This window comes from Cuculus canorus, chromosome 14 (assembly GCF_017976375.1).
Source record: "Cuculus canorus isolate bCucCan1 chromosome 14, bCucCan1.pri, whole genome shotgun sequence".
Classification (NCBI taxonomy): Eukaryota; Metazoa; Chordata; class Aves; order Cuculiformes; family Cuculidae; genus Cuculus; species Cuculus canorus.
The window spans coordinates 9172715-9190658 of record NC_071414.1 but is presented as its reverse complement, the minus strand read 5'-3'; the positions used below and the strand labels follow the sequence as shown (position 1 = coordinate 9190658).

The 17944-nt window shown below is 55.5% G+C and overlaps 1 protein-coding gene across 1 annotated transcript in view; it reads left to right on the top strand.

Annotated features, from left to right (window-relative positions):
- Positions 1-811: 811 nt before the first annotated feature.
- PPARGC1B (PPARG coactivator 1 beta) overlaps positions 812-17944 on the top strand; it is a 54660-nt gene continuing 37527 nt past the window's right edge. Inside the window, exon 1 of the mRNA XM_054079578.1 lies at positions 812-946. Coding sequence (XP_053935553.1) covers positions 869-946 — 78 coding nt within the window. The 5' untranslated portion in view covers positions 812-868. The remainder of the gene's footprint in view (positions 947-17944) is intronic.

The following is a 17944-nucleotide window of genomic DNA, read 5'->3' as shown; positions in this document are numbered from 1 at the left end:
GTGGTTAAATTGGGTACCCCGAGTGAACATGCGTCCTGTGGGCAGCTGCTTGTGCCCCACGTGTGGCTAAAAGCCCTGCGAGGCACTCGGCATCATGGGTGTCCCCTACACCGAGCCTGGATGTGACCCTGAGCCTGACAGTGCTTTCAAGGTTTCTATATCTCAACTCAATGTGATATAAGGACTGTCGAGAGGCACCCAATGATGCCAGCAGCCCCCTAGGTGTCCCCACTTGTAAGGACTGGCACTTTGAAGGCGTGCACAGCGGTGGTTCAGGTTGGTACCCTGAGCAGAGGTGCATCCTGTGGGAAGCTGCTTGTGCCCCATAGGACATTCAGCATGGGTGTCCCTTGCACCAAACCTGGATGTGACCCTCAGCCTGATGCGCTGCTCTCAGGGTTTCTATATCTCCAGACAGGGTGGTGCAAGCACTAATGAGACTCACCCAGTGATGCTGGCAGCCCCCCCCAGGGCTCCCCACTTTTAAGAACTGGCACTTTGAAATGGGCACAGCGGTGGTTAAAGCGGGTAGCCCGAGTGATCATGCATCCTGTGGGCAGCTGCTTGTGCCCCACACGTGGCTACAACATGCTGGCAGCCCCCCAGGTGTCCCCAATTTAACGACTCGCCCTTGGAAGCGGTGGTTCAGGTGGATACCCCGAGTGGATACGCATCCCGCGGGAACCCGCTGGTGTCCGCCGCGTACCTCCAAGTTCCCCGCAACTGCGGGTGTCCTGCCTTGCCCTGCTCCCTCCCACACCCCCCTCCTCTCCTCCCCAGCGCCCTCCCCGGCTCCGCCCCGCCGCCCGGCTCCCCGCCGCGGCTGCTGCATGCTCGGTGCAGCCTCAGCCCCAGCCGGAGGTGGAAGATGGCGGAGCCGGATTGCAGCTCTTTGCTCGATGAGGATCTTTCCTCCTTCGTCTTCAGTTACCTCGCTGACAGCCAGGTAAGGAAGGCGAGGCAGGGGTTTTGCTCTGCGGCTCCCCAGCGCGATGCAAAAGGGGGGGGGGGGGGGAAGCGGGCAGACCCCCACCTTCCTTGGGCACCTGGGGAAGAGCAAGTCCCCGCAACCCCCCCTTTGCTCTTGGACTTGCTCTTCCCCAGGTACCCAGAGGATCTGTAAGGGTCCCGTTTGCTCCTTAAAATTACTGGGAAGGGGGGGGATCCTCAGCATCCCTGCCGGTGCTTTCAGCACCACTCGCACGTGGACTCCCGCAGCCCCCCCCCCCCGCCCCCTCCCCCGCGCATCCTTCTGCAGGGAAATTGGGGGGAGAAGTTGGTAGGTTGATAGGTTTTGGCACACAACCCCCTTTTTGCAATAGTCCCCCCCATCTCCAGCTGCAAAGGTGGGGAGGGGGGCGTCGCGATGCAAGGAATTGAGGGGGAGAAGTTGGTGGGTTTTTGCATAAAACCCTCGTTTTGCAATAGTGTGGTCCCCCCCCCCCCATCTCCAGCTGCAAAGATGGGGAGGGGGACGCGGTGGTGGGGGAGTGAAGTTGGTGGGTTGATGGGTTTTTGCACAAACCCTCCTTTTTGCAATAGTCCCCCTCCTCCTCTTCCAGCTGCAAAGGTGGGGAGGGGGACGCGGTGGTGCAGGGAATTGGGGGAGGATGGGGGCTCTGCAGGGGGCTGATAAGAGCGGGGTGGTGGGATGAGTCATGTCGAGCGTCAGTTCCACGCATACGGAGTGGGATCTTGGGGGATGGAGGTTTGGGGAGGAGGGGGTTGGCAAGGAAAGGGGTGTCTGTGCTGCGAGTCAGCGACTCCAGAATCTGGATGGGCTCCCTTTTGGACGGAGCTGGGTATTAAAATCAGATTAAGGCTCCTTGGCAGCTCTCGCATGATCACGAGAGCGAGCCATGCTGGCTATAGGGCTTGCATGCTTTTCCATTTTGGGGGGTGGAAGAGAGGCGCTATACAATAAGCCAGGCAGTAGCAAGAGCCGTGACTGATCTGGAGCACAACCGCACATTTCGCAGTCGGATTGATGAGGCTGGTGCAAGCGAGAAGAGTTTTCTGTAGTTATTTATCATCTCTCTAGCCCTTCACTTTCATAACCCCAGATTACAAAATAGCTTCGATTGTGAAGCTAGCGCGTTCATCCCAACCCTTGCTCTCTCACCAGTTTAGCTCCTAGATTGCAAACGGCAGGAAGTGTGTGTGTGTGTGGAATGGGACGGGGACTAATCCTGCTGTTTGGGTTCAAAACAAATAAGGTCTCAGGACTTGGTAAATCAGATTTGCCCCTGGTGCATGTACCAGACAGAACCAGGCAGGTCTTGCCACCAGCTAGATTGATGTAGTCCTATTGCCTCTCCTCATATGCAGCAGCTCCAGAGCGCTCCGGCTTGGCATGGGACCCAAGCAGCTTGCTGGGGACAGAGCAGGGGAGAGGTGGCAGCTTCGATTGTTAACGAAGAGCTGCTGACAGGTTGATTACAGCAGAAGGGTCAGGAAGGGTGAGAAGTGGGCCGAGAAGATTTTGTAAGCGGTTTGCATTTTCTGATTTGGACGGATTTATTATTGCTGAGGGAACTGTTGGCTAGAAAAGAGGAGGCTGGTCGCGTGGGATGCCATCCTTAGGAAGTATGGCAGAAAGGCTGTAGCTCCCACCAGCCCCATTGCTCCCCAGGCAGGTGAAAGTTCCTGGCTCCACTTTCTTGCAATAACCTGGCTATCCTCCACATGCTTAACATGAAATGAAAAGCTCATGTGATTGCAGCGTGCATCTCAAGGCTTGTTCCATTTTGCTTTTTTGGTCAGCATTTGACATGCCAATTTAGGAATCTTATTCCAAAAAGGGACTGCTATGGAGAAAAAAAATTCCTGAGAATTGTCATCCTTCTCTGGGGCAAAACCACTGCGTTATGAACGTTCCCTGCAACATTTGGGACTGTGGATTGGCCTGTGATGAAACAAGACCGTTTTTACAGCATATTTTTTACCAAAAATATGGTTTGCTGTGCTTGTACTCTCTTTTTCCCTCCCTCTCCCACCGGTGGACTGTGTTGGAGGTAGCAGAGTAGATGCGCGCACAGAGTTTGTGCTCTCTGCAGGGTGTACAGCACGAAGAGCAGCAGAGCGATCTTTGTGGACCGCTGTGGGGTCCCTCACCAGTGGTGTCCAGCCTGTGTTTGCTCTCCCTCCCCGTGCCCAGTTTCAATAATTGCATTTCCTCTCTGCCCCCACGTGCGCAGAGGGGTTAGAGGCTGGGGTGAAAAGAAAAGGAGAAAAAAAGGGGGGAAAAAGCACACCCCCCAGCTATGATTTGCATGTATTTGCTTAAGAAATGCGTGCAGTTGTAAGCATGTGTTGTTCTTGTACCTTAACCTCTGATGAAACTGCAGGGTAGTCTCCAGCCCTGGCTGCTGTCACATGCCTGCTTTATAACTTGGAGCGGGAGGCGGTGTCGGGCTGGCCGCTGACGTCTCTCCCCATTACTACTGTACCAGCCTCTGCTTACAACTGGGTTTCTGCCTTCTCAATGAAGCCCGAAAGCTGCTTCCACAAAGTCCCTGGTGCTCCAGCAGCACAAGACCACATTATCCTGGGAGGCTACAATGTCAGGAGGCCATGAGATCATGAATACTAGCTATTTCCTTCGTGGAAATCTTGAGGAACTGACCCTCCTTCTCTTTCCCACACGCTCCTCTCCAGTCTTTGCTTTCACAGTAGGTTTCGAGAAAGGTGCATTTGGGTGCATGCGAGTGCCAAGCAATCCCTTTCTGTCCAGAGGAGGAATCCCCAGGAGGGCTCTTGTGGAAACGCACACTGAATGTTTCACATATTTGCATCAGTCCCTTAATCGTATAGACTTGTGCTGAGGATGCCTGATAACCCCTACATATCGAGGACAGCAATGATTCACGTGACACCTGCATTGCTACAGAAAGAAAGTCGGGATTTTTTTACTTCATACATGCTTTTCTCCTGCCAACTCCTTTTCCCTTTTCAACGACAGAAAAAAGTGATTTTGTTTTGCTGCGACTCGAAATATGTCATTTCTGGGCCTGCTTAATCCATTTTGTGCAACTCCTTGCCACTCAGAGGTACAAAGCTGGTTTGTCTGCTGGCACCAGGTGCTGGAGAGTGCCAATGAGGCAGCTCTGCCGAGAGCGCCGCGGAGCAGCTGGTGACTCTCAGCATCCCTGCAAGAGGCAGGAGCAGTTTGACTCTTACACCTTCGATTTGTTTAAAAATACCCAAACAAAGTGCAGCAGGACAAAAAAAAAAAAAAAAAAAAACAACCAAAAAAAGACCCAGACCCCAGATTGCTTCTTGGATTGATGCTTAAAGATCACATGGACTGAAATACAATATTCACTCTTTAACTTCTCAGCTTCCTGCTAACAGCTTAATCCATTGATGAGTGCAGGGAGGCTCAGTGAAGCCCTTGGTGGAAAAGCAGTCCTTTGGGTGGATTGTTGCTGTTAGTAATGAAGTGGAGATGCATTCGTAATTTCTGAGTCCTCACTGAACAGACCCGATATTCTACATTTTCTGTGGCTTGTCTCAAAGATTTTGGAGGTCGCGGGGTGGGAGTCTGGATGGCTGAGACAGCCCAAGGGCCTGTGCAAAGTGTATCTCCAGCTTGGCTGTGCCGCTGCAGCTTGGGTCAAAGGGCTGGAGACCCCCTCGCTCCCCCAGGGAGACCCTGCAGGGAGGCTGTGGCGCGGTGGCTGTTATCAGAGCCCATGCAGTGGGGGGCGGTGGTTGCTGCCCATGCTGCAGCGGTGGCTGCGGGAGATGGCGAGTGCAACGTGCTGCTGAGCCTGCCACGTGGAGAGAGCAGCAGTGGGGAAAAGGAGGGCTGGCCCGAAGTCTGGCTCTTTGTAGAGGCTCCCCACACACCCACCTGCCCTCACCCCGGCTTGTGACCAAGTCCCCCAGGGTTTCTCACCCTGGCAGGGTCCCGGGGCTGCCCCACACGGTGGGCTGTGTTCCCTCCTGCCTGCACACCCCAGCCCTGTCTCAGGCTGTATTAGAAAAGCACCTCTCCAACAGGTGAATAATTAAGGTCTCAACCTAGTGCCTCCAGCAAAGGGAGCTTTGTGAAGGAGAGTGATCTCCCTCCCACATTAACCTTTCCAATGTCAAAAGCCTCTTTGTAGTTAGAAACTCCACTTGCTCTAGCACTTCAGTGCCATTAGTTCTCCAATGAAAAATACCCTGGGGATGCCCTTCCTGCCCCCAACCCCTTCCTTGCTTTGAGGAACGGGACCCACAGTCCCTGGGTGGGACTGGGGACGGGGATGCTGTGGGCTGGCTCCTTGGCGGGCTGTTTGCTGTGCTGCTGGCCACTGCTGCCCACGGGTCCCGATGTGCGGGAGCCTGCCACGCTCTGAGATATCCCTTGGTGGTGCTGGGGACTGGATCATGGGAGAGTGTAGGAGCCCTGTGTCTGTGTTGCCAGCACGCAGAGTGCCGACAAGGGCATGCTCTCCCGCGGCTGGCACGCGCCAGCACCCACAACAGCTCAGGGATGTCGCCCATCCAGCTGGAGCAGAGGCAGTGTGTGGAGACAGCCCGATGCCTGCAGGGCAGACGCCACCCAAGCCTATTCTCCTTCTGCCTGCCATGGCCTTGGGGAGATGGCATCATTGGGATGAGTGGCACTGTCCCCTGCAGCCCCCCGTGGGGCTCTCCAGCACAGAGCAAGCCCTGGCTCTGCTGGGAAAGGGCTGTCCCCAGAGATCAGGCTCTGCTGGGACCATGCATGTTGTGCTCTCTCATCGCCACCGAGGAGCCAGGGACACGAGGTGCCAGCAGAACCTCTGTCAGTGCCGGAGGAATCGGCTTTGGGCTCCCACGGCTGAGCCCCACTCCATGGCAACCCCGTGCGTGTTTGTATTTCTCATGACTGCTTGGCAGCGTGAAGTGATGTAGCAGAGGGGCAACTTTGCATGTGCTAGAGCCACTGGTGCCAGAGTGGCCATGCCAGGCTGACCACTGTGGTCTCAGATACGCGAGAAGTCCCCTTGCTGAGGGGCATGGTCTGGGACAGCCCCTTGCTTGCACCCCGAGAGGAGGCAGCCAGCTCCCCTGCCTGTAGGCTGTGCTGGGCAGGGCAGGCTCCCATCGCCTGCCCGCTGCCGGGGTATCTGCCCTCTGCCTGCAAGAGGATGTTTAACGCTGCCTCTGCATATAGTAGTGAGCCAGAGACTAAAGGTTGAAGCCAATGGGGCGGGTGGTCAGGTGAGGTAGTGACCTACTTCCAGGGGCAGCCGCGCGGTAGGTGCCGGGTGAGGGTCCAGCCAATGTGTTTCCCTTCCCTTATCACTTAGCCTTTCTGCTTTTCAGCACTTTTCCTGAGCTCTGACTCACAAATTATTATTTATTTATTTATTGCTTTTTTTATAATGGGAGCTTCCAAGAAATGCCGAAGAACTTTGCACAGATTTGGCGGCACTCAGGGTCTCGTCAACCCTGTCCTTACCCTGCTCTGCTTCGCTGCACCTCCCCAGGCAGAGGCAGCAGCCAGGGTTGAGCTGCTGCAAATTGCTGTTAAACTGGTTCACTTCAGAATTAAGACAAGGAAGGAAAAAAGCTGGAGATCTGGTTCTGGAAGAGCTGGAGACCCCCTGGTGAGGGGTTCCCTGTGTGTCAAGTCTGGTATCTGCTGGGTGGGTGTGTGGAGACTGTGGCAGCCCTGGGGCTCCTTCTGATGGCCCCATCCAGTAGCCAAAGGAACCTTTGATCCCCACTGGCTCCTGGGCAGCTGTGTGGAGCTTAGGGAAAATGCTTTGCTTATCTTGCACCCCTGCTATCCTGAAAGCCATCAGGTGCTGGGGGCCTCCCCAGTGACCCCCATATCCCTGAGTGAGGAATGTTCTATGGGAGAAGATGCTCTTTAGCATTGCTTGCCCAGAGAGCATGATGAGGGTCCTGCTGAAGGAGCATTTTATACCCACTTGTGTGCACCACCCTTCCCACGGCACCCTGGCCATGCAGGTGGTGAAGAGGCAAGCCTTTTCCCTTGCAGCTGGGAGCTGGAGGCTTCTGCCCTTGGCAAGAGAGAGCCTGTGTGATGGGGGCTGCAGTGGAAGAGACCCCAGTGCACCCGGAGGGCTGATGTGACGCTTCTCCCCTCCCCTGGGACAGAGCAGTACATGCTTTATATGGATGTTTTTGTGCTGAGGTGGCGGAGGATAAAACGAGTGCCTGGAGGTCTTGCAGCGACTACAGTTGCAGGGCAGCGTATCTTATACTGAGATGCATTTTCTAAATTCTTCCTCTGCGCCGCTCCTGCGCCCTGTGGTCACTGCCTGCAGCGGCGAGGAGCACGCTGGCCCAACAACCCCTTCTGCTGAGCCAGCGCCGCTGGGTCAGGCTCCTCGGTTCCTGTTTCAGTTACCAGAGTGTTCATCGCTGCCATCGCTTCTGCTTCCCTGGCCTTTGTTTGGAGAGGCTACAGGACCCCATCCAACCCCGGCATCCAGGGCAGCAGGAGAGGGGTACAGGAGGTATCATCCTTTCCCCTCGCCAAAATCGGCCTTCCCCGCCTAGTCCCCAAGGAACCCTCATTTCCTAATTTTCATGCACATCAAGAGCAAGGAAATCCTGTGGTGGGGGGAGATGGAGGGGAGAGGGCAGAGCATCCCCGGTGCAGGCGGGGGGCTGAGCTGGGGCTGTGCTGCAGCCGCAGCACCGTGCTGGGGCAGCCGGCTGTGCTCGCGGACGGAAGGAAGCCCAGCTGCCTCTAATCATGTTCCTTCTCTTCCCTCCTACCCGTACGAGGGGGGACTGCGGGTTTTGCTGCTTGTAAGTGGCAGCTGGGGACCTGGTTGTCCTGCCACGAGGGGACCCAGCTGTCCCTCACCGCACAGAGCTGGGGTGCAGGGAAACCGCTGCTAGGAGGAGCAGGCGGTGTGGTCTCTGTCCCCCAGCCTCAGCAGCCTTCTTGCTGAGCCCTTTCTTGCTTCAGTTTTAGCCAAAGTGCCTAGATAGGAGCAAGTAACGTGTTTTTTTCTTATGAAGAAAGCACATATTTTGCCATGGGGTGTTCCTGGAAACATCCCAGCAGGATACTGCCACGACCCTTCGCATGCACATGAGACTCGCGGGGCTGAGCTCCAGCCAACCCCGCAGCAACCAGGCTGTGTTAAAGAGCAACACTGATTGCAGCTGGGGTGATGGTTGCACACACACTCGGAAAGCACCGAGGAACTGGATGTGTAAAATGTTGCATCCTCACATCCTTGAAGGCCAAAGCAGGGGCAGGTTCTGGCTTCTCTTCCCCTCCAGACGCCAGCTCCTCTGCGAGCATTGCATGCTGACACCAGTGGCAGAGGGTGGCCGTGGTCCTTTGGGTGTTCGCATGTTGCCCAGGCAGAATGTGCGCTCCCTGCGCTCAGAGTAGAGGGGGAGAGCTGCTGTCTGTGTGTCCGGAGGGTTGGGGCTCTGTCTGTTCGCAGGCAGCGCTGTTGGAGGGCAAGGCAGGACACGCGGGCTGAGCGGTGGTTTGTGCCAGGCAAGGCAGCGGTGCCTTTTCCTGCCACTCAGGGGTTGCTCACCTGGCACCCGCTGTGGCTGCGCTGAACTTTGTTCCAGCTCAAGTCCCTCTCTCCTGGTTTCCCCAGACTTGCACAGCCTCACTGCAAATGTTTGCAACTTCCACAGCCCTTGGCTTCGAGCTGATTAAATTTTGCATTCCTGTCGGTTCCCTTAAAACCGTGCCTGCTTAGCTTCTCTCCTTTCTCGCTCTGCTTAGGGGCCTGCAGCCCTGCCTGCTAGAGGTGTATGTGGCTCAGAGCCACCTTCCAGCATTTTAATGACAGGAGGAGTTTTAAACCTTCCCTTGAACAGCATAAACCCTAGAGCTCTGCAGAGCTGCAGCTGGAGATTTAACCCAACTGTCGTCGTGTCTCCTTGAAAGCAGTCTTGCACACACATAGTCACGACCTAACCGTGCTAATAATGAAAAGAAAAAATTGCAAATGTTTTTCTTAAAAAGGAAGTTTCTGCCTCTGTGAGCCTCACCAGGAGACTGGCGCATGTCGGTTTTGGGTGCTAAAATCCATTTCCCAGGTAACAGAACACAAGTGTATGAGAGCTGTGTGGTTTTCTCAGGCTGAAATGTTGGGTGGTATTTGAGCTGCTTTTTTTTTTTTTTTAATGGCCATGTCCTTTTAGGAAGAAATAAGTGTGTCTATTTATATATATTTTGAAAATGAAAGCATGTGGTCCATATCCACAGAAACCCCTGTGGTGCTTCTTGTCACCCAGCTCTGGTGGGGACACTGTTTTGCAACCAACCCTCCCCAGCAGCTGAGCCGGGGAGCAGGGGCAGCCCCTGCCCTGCAGCGCTGGGGCTTGGCGTGAGCAGCAGTAGGTGTGTGGGACATGCTCGTACATGCGTGTGTCCTCTCCTTGTGGCACCAGAGGCTTCAGGATGTGGAAGTGGATGCAGGAGGAAGGAATCGGCAGCTGAGCAGGGAGGGATGTCGCCAGGGGACTGTTAGGACAGACACGGATGGGAAGGGCTGGAGCTGCTTGGTTTATTTACTTCTGTTGACTCCTCCTGCCTGTGCTTTTGGATTGTTGCCTGGTCTGCCTGCAGTGATGACTTCTCCGGTCCCATGTTAGTGCGTTCAGGATGGGGTGTGTCAGCAGACCACGGTGACCAGGGGGTGCCCATGAGGGTCCACTTGCCCAGGCTCCATCATCTCAGCTTGCACTGCTTGCCCGCTGCCTGTCTGCCCAGAGGAGCTGGAAACCCATCTGCACATCCAGCAAAGTCTAAAATAAATGAAAGGCAGATTATCAGGAGGAGACTGTCCCTGTCTCTGCTGCTCGCTTATGGCAGTGCAAGGACCTGGAAACACAGCTTTCAAGTTTCTCTCTGTATTTATGTAACCCAAACTAACTCTTTTTGGAAAAAGCCACTCAGTCTCATTGAGATACCTAAATATAGCAGCCGCTCTGGAGGGAGGATTAGCCTGTGACTGCCCTGGAGGGTACGGGACCTTTGTGGATGGGTGTTAGGGGGAGTTTAAACTTCTTTCAATCAAGCTGGGGGAGTGAGTTATTCCCCTGTCCTTAGCAGGGCGGGCTTGCAGCCGTGCTGAGGCAGCAAGGAGCTTGCAGCAGGGGCAAGGCTAGCAGGGAAGTAGGAACCTGCTGAGATGTGAACTGCAGTTTTTTTTTTCTAAATGTCTCAATGCCTTTTGAGGCCAGGGCCCATCTATGCCAAAACACGCTGTTTGCTAATGTGCCATCGCCTCCCCTCGGAGGAAGGAGCCAGACTGCAAAGCACAGAATCGGGGCTGAGTTGTGGGGTGAAACCTCCAGGTCTTGCTGTGCCAAAGAGCTTTGGCACCTTGGGGTAATCGTTCAGGGCTGCTGTACCAGAGCCATGGCTGTGACGTGGGATTGGGTGAAAGGCAAGGAAGGGCAAAGGTCCTTCTGTACTTAGCCGTATGGGGCACTGCTGGCATCAAAGTCCTTTGAGCTCCTTTGATGAAAGATGCAGGACCAACCCTTTGAAATGCCAAGCTAAGGGATGCTCCATTAGTGCCACTTCCCCTTGCCAGGGACATATGCTCCCCACCATCGCAGGCACCACGGCCCATGTACTAGGCCAAGAGGAGCTGGGGGCAGGATCCAGGCACTGTGCAGAACCCATGGACTCACGTCTCTTTCTTCATACACACAAGACCCCATTGCCTTTGGAGTGAACTTGTGACGGGTTTACTTGCCTGAATGGTCTGACCACCTCATTAGCTTGCCCACATGGTGTCTCCTGTATCATCTAGGGTCAGCATGGCTTGCATGTTGCACCAGAATGGAATCTTAATGGAATTTTAATGAAGTCTGAGTTTTTTTTGAGATGCCCAGGGTGGCCCTTCCTTTTGTCTCTTGATGTCTCTGACTGCCTGCAATGGGATGCTGTGGGTCCCTTCCCAGAAAGCAGGGAGCTGCGGTTTGTGTCTGTGTGTGCTGGTGTCCTGGGGACATGGGGCATGGGACACATGCTGTGCTGCTTGAGTCTCCACAGCCAGCTATTTATAAGTGCATGGGCAGACACCCTCATGTGCCCCTTCCCCTCCTCCTCACTTTGCAGTGCTGACAGTGACAGTCTGGCTCCCCAGCCCAGTTCTGCGGCTTGGTAGATCTGCTGCAGGGGCTCCCTGATCTGTCTTGTCATCCGAGCCCTGATAGAGATGTGCAGGAGATGCCTTATGCTTTCTGTGGGAAAACAGAGGGTCTCTCATCCATTTCATCTCTGTGCTTTTCTTGTTGCTCCCTCCGCATACCATGGCTCAGTCTCTCTGCACGTTGCCTCATCTCCCAGCTACTCATTCTTGCCCCTCGTCATGCCCTCTGCCCAGCTTGGAGCTGTGCAGCCTCGTACCAACACTCACCGCAGTGTGAATTGTTCTCTGCCACCCCTGCCTCACGTCTATGTTATTTGGCCCTAGCAAGATGGAGATGAAATAGAGAAGGTAAATCTTGTGCGTTGGAATGGGAGGAGGCAGCACGGTGGAGATTTGGCTGGAGGGCTCTCAACATCCCCAGGATCCCTGAGTTGCTCCGGCAGATGGCTGCAGCCCTCCCGCCCTGCTCTAAGGAATACAAATGTGCGGCAGATATGGTTACCCAGTCCCGAGAGCGGTGTTAGCTTTCATCTAGATCGATATCCCTGCCTGCCTGTGTCTCAGCACTCAGCTGGCAACCCAAGCCCAGCCGGGAGGAGACACCCGCCAAGGCTCTGCTGCCTGCTCCAGACCCTGCCTGTCCGTCTGTCTGTCTGCCTTGGCACGATGGCAGAGCCAGCACCAACCGCAGCGCTGTTGCTGTGCTGTCGGACTCCGTCATGCGTAAAATGTAATAAATAGGGCCATAAGCCTTTTACGAAGTCTATTTCCACTCTTGGATCCGGGATTTAATGCATGGCTGCTTAGAGAGGCTGAGGATTTCAGGGGTCAGCAAGGCTAATTGCACTGCTGGAATAAAAGGGCGCACGGCAGGATCCTGTGGGCAGGTGGGAGGGGGTGCCGGGGGTCCCAGCCACCCACCACACTGCCCTGGCCCTGTGCGCTCCCTGCCAGCAGCCTGGGAAAGCAGTGGCGACGCGTGGTGGCTCAGCAGGGGATGCGGTCCCCAGGGTGCGCTCCTTGGCTGAGTGATGGAGGGTTTTGGGGCTGGGGAGACCATGCCAGCTGGGGAGTCATATGCTGCAGGTGTTCAGTTCCCTACTGCTCTGTGGTGCCCATGGGCATCTGACTGAGTACATCTGGCTGGAGCACTTGATTTTAGGTTACCTGGAAAGCCTCCATGGGAGCTGAGTGCTGGTGAGGACCTGGGATGTCCCAGTGTGGCTGGTCCTGCTGGGCTCATCTGGCTGCAGAGCAGCCCTAGTGCTGGCTTGGCCCCACCCCACAGCATCTTCTTGAGCTGCAGAGGTGAGCTGGGTACCATCCCACAGGGCTGCCCGCTGCAACAGCTGCCCCCAGTGCCACAAACTGGGGCAGGAAGGGACGCATGTGCTCAGAGGGGATGCTGATGGGGAGATGGAAAGAAACATCTGCTCAGAGTGGAAATGCAGCACTGGGATGAGAACTAGGGGTGCAAACCCAGCCAGATGCTCTGATGCTGGGTTGTTCACCTGGCAGCGTGGGGCTGGCGGTCTGGAGCTGGACTGTGTTTTTATGGAGGTGTTGTGGAGGGACCGATGGGATGAGCAAGCTCTACTTCACGGGAACAACTGGCAGCCAGCGCACGCTCTGGGAGGCAAGGGGGACCCAGATGCCCAGAGGCTCCCGGGCTTCACTCTGTGCCAGCCAGCCGTGCAGGGCTGGCAGGGCTGTGCCACCGGCCGCGGCAGACGGAGGACGCCAGCTCCACTCAGTTACTTTCCTGGCTGATCCCGTCATCTCCATCTCACGCCAAGTGCTGAAGTCGTCATGGAAACCGGCACGGTGGCAGCCTCGCCAGCAGCTCCTGTGCGGAATCCTCGGTCTGAGCACCCAGCCGGCACTGGGCTGCTGCGGCAGTAGCGGGTGGCTGGCTCAGTGGATCACTTACTGCTGGTCCTTATTCCTCGAGGGCATCAGCCTGCTGCTGGGCTCCAGTGATGCACACAAACAGTCGCTTCCCTGGTGTTGTAGCAGGGCCCAATCCATTAGCATTCATCAATCCCACAGAGAGCCTTGCAGAAAGAACAAAAAAAAGCCCTATAGTATTGCTATTAATAGTACCTGTTCACAAAGTTATTTTTAGCAACACTGTTCCCACCTTCATTCATAACAGCCATCACACGGGCCTGATTCTTCTCTCTGCTGCCCAAATGGCTTTGAGGTAACCCCAGCCTCCTGAGGTGCCCCACTCTCCCTGGACTTCCACCGCTCCCAGCGTTTCGTTTGGCTGTGGAAAGAGACAGTCTGCAAGCCTTACCCTGCAGTGGGAAATAGAGGGGGATTTTATTTTTTCCAGGGTTATTTTTCTCTCATGACTGTAACTCTGAACTCTGCTTGCCTTTGCCTCTCCTCCCACGTTGCTCCTGTCCAGCGGGGCTGTGTCGTGCCAAAGGCTTTTTCCCTGGAGCATCCCTGCTGGAAGTCCATGCTGGTGCTGGGATTTAGCTTGATCAGTGGAGGAGGCAGTGCCTGAACTTCAGTATTGGGGATGGAGAATTTTTCACTAGTATTTCAGTGGGATTTTTCATAGGTTTCAAGCCACGGTCCTCCCTTCCCATCACCTTCCATCTTCAGAGCTCGCACAGGTGCAGGGCTTTGAAAGGGCATTGAGGATTCCTGGGTTCAGCCCACCGCTTTGAGGCAGCATGTCCTCCCACTGCCAGGGAAAGGCCTATTCCTCCTATTCTTGAACTCGGCAGCGACAGAGTTCCTCAGGTTCCTGGGCTAATTTGTTCCTGCCTTTAATGAGCTGCTTTGTTAAAGTGTTTTTCCCCAATAATCAGCCCTCCGGGCTGGCTGAGAGGCTGGTTATGTTTGACTGTAGACAACTGGAGACCTGCAGGCTGCAAAGCGCTTTTCCAGTTGCTTGCAGTGGTGTGGGATGAGCACCAGCCCCCTCCTCCAGATTTACTGGACCCACAAACCACAACAGTGCAGCTGAGCGGGGCGGGTTGCTCTGGGGAAGGCACCTTTCCTCGGGGTGCAGCTAACTGGGAATAGTGGGACCGAACTGTCCTCCTGTGCACTCTTCCTGCACAATGTCCTTACCCGGTGATGTGCTGCACTGGGGCTGCTTGGCGTGACCCTGTAGGGCAAACTCCTGCATGTGCGCTGCTCTGCGGGTATGCCCATGTGCCTCACGCCCAGGAGGTGTCTGCCCAGCCTTAATGAGGGGTTTTGAGCTTGTTGCCTGCCTGCTTGGGAGCTGGGGTGACTGGTTTCAATCAATGGGAGTGGAAATTTGCCTCCTGGGGGCCTGCTGTGTGTGGAGGAATTTGCATACAGCTTGCAGCCATGGTCTCCCAGATTCCGTGGTGGCTGCGCTGACTGAGCAGGGTGCAGGGCTGGGAGCCCTTAGGGTGATGCCTGGGAAGCAGCTGATTCAGCAGTGCCTCTGTGGCATTTCAGGTCTGCCACAGCCCGGGCTGAGCTAACCCTGGTCTCCAGGCCATGGTTTTTAGGGTAGTGATGATGCAAGGCAGGAAGGTGCCTGGTACGGGTGCTGCTGGGGCTGCTCCATTTATATATAGCTGACCCACTTGCTGCGCTGGGGCTGCAAGGGGCTGTCCCAGCACTGGGTTGAGAGCTCAAGGCTGTGGATGCCTGAGCTGCAGTTACCTCCAGCCTGCTCTGTGCAGCCAGTGTGCACCCGCAGCCCTTCCTGACCTGTCCACCCCAGGAGAGGGGCTCTGAGCCAGCAGTCAGGTGGGAGCACTGGTGTGGATAAGATGCAGCTGCAGAGGTGCAGGTACCTTGTCCCTGGTCGCTGAGGAGCTGTGCTGTTCCCTAGGGCTCACATCATCTGGAAGGCATAGCCTGATGCCGTGTAGTAGTCTGCCAGGCTTATGTTTCCGCAGTGGACAGGGGAAGAGGATGGGGCTGAGCAGAGTAAGGTGGCAAGAGGAGAGTTGACTGTAAAAGGTGAGGGTGTAGCCCTGCTACAGGGTCATGTTCCCTTGAGCCAGAGGGCTCAGAAAATAGGGGAGCAACAGCCCACCAAAATTTGTGCTCTAGACCACTCTGAGCACAAATCTCACATTCCCTCTCCTGGCTGGTGCTGGTGGGGCTGTCCTGATCTCCTGGCGAACCCCAGCACCAGCTCCCAGCTGCCTGCAGTGGGTGCTGCCATCGTCTTGGCAGAACTCTTGGAGAGCACCGGGCTGCCAAAGCAGTGCCTCTCGGTGCTAAGCACCTGGGAGCCAGCTGCTTCCCCAGGATGGGAAGGAGATCTCTTTCAAAGCATGGCTGGTGGGATACTCCGCCATGTGCCAAACTGCCCATCACATGAGGCTGCAGATGACAGCATGCCTGAGCTCTCAACAGTGCTGGCACCGGGAGACAGGTGCCACGAGAGCTGGGGACATGGCACAGGAGGCTGGCAGGGCGGCCCTGGGGGGACCACGGGACTCAACCATGTCAACTCTGCAGCTCTCTCCCTGGGATCACAGCCAGGATGCTTTCCTGAAAATAGTCACTATATGCGTGTAGTTGCCTCTTGACAGGCTAGAGGGGACATGGTGTTCCCATCCGATGGCCTCTTGAGGTTCCTTTGGTTTGGTGTTTCCAGAGCTGTTGTGGCTGGCACACCTGGAGAAAGGCATGTCCCCAAGGTAGGTCAAAGCAAAATGCTTGCTGCGGAAAGGAAAATTAATTATAGGCTGTTTGCTGCACTCCAAGCAACTGCAAAGGCTGATGTTTCTCCTGTTGGCTGATAAACTAATTGTAATGACAAAAGCAACACACTTAAATGCTTTCTTAATTAATAATTGTCAATAATTACTTGACGTCAATGACCAATAAACATTTCCGTCAATGTCCAATAAACATTTCAGAGAAGGGAAGTTGTCATTAAGTGCCCAATGCCTTTGCTTCTCCAGTCACTGCGCCCGGGTTCCTGCAGCTCTGATGAATCTCACAGAAAAGCACAAGGAAGGCCAAGCCCAATGTTTTTAAAGGAAAACATTAAGCAGAAAAAAAAGTGATTATTCACATGCAAGTCCACAGGGAAAAGAGGAGGGAAGCTGAGCAACCCCACTCAGCTCTGCTGCTGCTCACTGCTGCTCACTGAGCAGCTGGCAAGGGATGACAATACTGATGGGGAAGCACCCATAAGGGTGGCATCCATAGTGCCCCTTTCCTGCCCCTCTGGTGCAGTTGAGCCCCCGGTGGGGTGCTTTTCTGGGGCAGCATGAGGGAGAGGACACCTTCTGAGGGAGCCCACGTTCCAGGGGTCTTCGAGGCCCTGTTGAGCGTCCTGCACCCGTGGAGGGTCACCTCCCTCCCACAGACATCCGCTGCTTGCCTTTGCCTTCTCCTTTTCCTCCTCCTCCTCCTCCTCCTCCTCCTCCTTCCCACAGCCTGTCTGAGGGCAGTATCTCTGGATGGGTGCTGCCAAGCCCGAAAGCATCACTGGCTGCATGTGATCGGGTGGGAGTCGGCGGGACCCCAGTCCATCTGCTGTTAAGCAGAGACTTGGGAAACCTGCCGTTCATTTTCACCGTGGGGCTGCCGGCTGCAGCGTGGCTGTGGGAGCGTTAAGGTCCTCCTCCTTCTCTGGGCTTCACAGCCATCTTAAAACCACTGGAGCCGGAGCTGTGCAGTCCTTTTTCCCACTCCTTTTACAGTATGGGCTGGCCAGCCATCCAGGGAACCCAGCCGGCTCCTCCATCCATCCGGCTCCTTTCCTTCTTTGGATGTCCCCTGCGCTCGCTGCCCCGGTGCTGCCTCTCTCCCCTGGCAAGGGGCGATGGCTGGGGTGAGGGGCTGCCTAGGGCTGGGGGCAGCAAGCACGGGGTGGGATTTTTGCAGAGGTTTCTCTGGGACAACACTGGGTGTCTGCCAGGATGGATGCCAGCTGGCTCCCGGGCACAGTTATCACTTAGCGAGCCCTTTATAGCTGCAAATCCCTTGGCAGGCGTTAGTGAAATCCTCCTGTGGGTAAAGGTGGGAGAGGGTCACTGTTGTTAGCAGGAGGGTCAGGAGGGGAAACTGAGGCACAGTTGGAGGACTCAAGCTGTTCAGGGTGAAGGAGCCTGTTGCAGAGCCTTCCATCAGAGATGGGGACAGGGCTTCTTCCAGCAGGAGAGAAGCAATGCCTCACCCGGCATGTGTCACCATCCAAAATAAGTTGCGGTCCCAGGAGGGCAAAAGCAGTGATGCCACAAGAGTGCCCCTGAGCCCAGAGAGCTGCAGATGGGGAGGGTAGATCTGCAGGCAGGCAGGATCTGCTCCCCTCTAAATTCTTCCTCCATCTGCCACCCTTCACATCTGGACTTTGGGGTCCCAAGGGTGTTTGCTGGTGGCTGTGGGAATGTTGCTGGAGCATGCGCTGCTGTGTCCTGCTGGACAGACAGAGGCAGTGGTGGCTGTCTGTCCATCAAGACAACAGTAGCACATGCTTCTGGCTCTGCATCCCCAGTGCTCCACGGCTTGTTACCCAAGTGCCAGGTACTGCTCAGGGGGTGATGTGCACCGTGTGTCCAGGAGAGCAGGGGAAAGTTTTCTGGGACTTGGAGGAGGCAGAAGCAGAGTGTCAGCACATCCCCTCTCTGCTGCTTCAGCAGATGTCAGCACAGAAGGGAGGAGGTGAAATAGAGATCATATTTGTTCTGGTTTTTTTTTTTTTTTTTCCGTTTTGCTGTAAGTCTCGTGTGTAGGATTGTCCCTGAAAAGGGAATGGGGTGAGAAAGAGGAGTAGCCCCCAAAGGCACACGGAGGTCTCCAATGTGCGCCTGCTTTGTGAGCCAAGATGTTCCCCCAGAAGAAGGGCTGTTGCCATCTGTAAGGTCTGGGCTAGTGTGGGACTG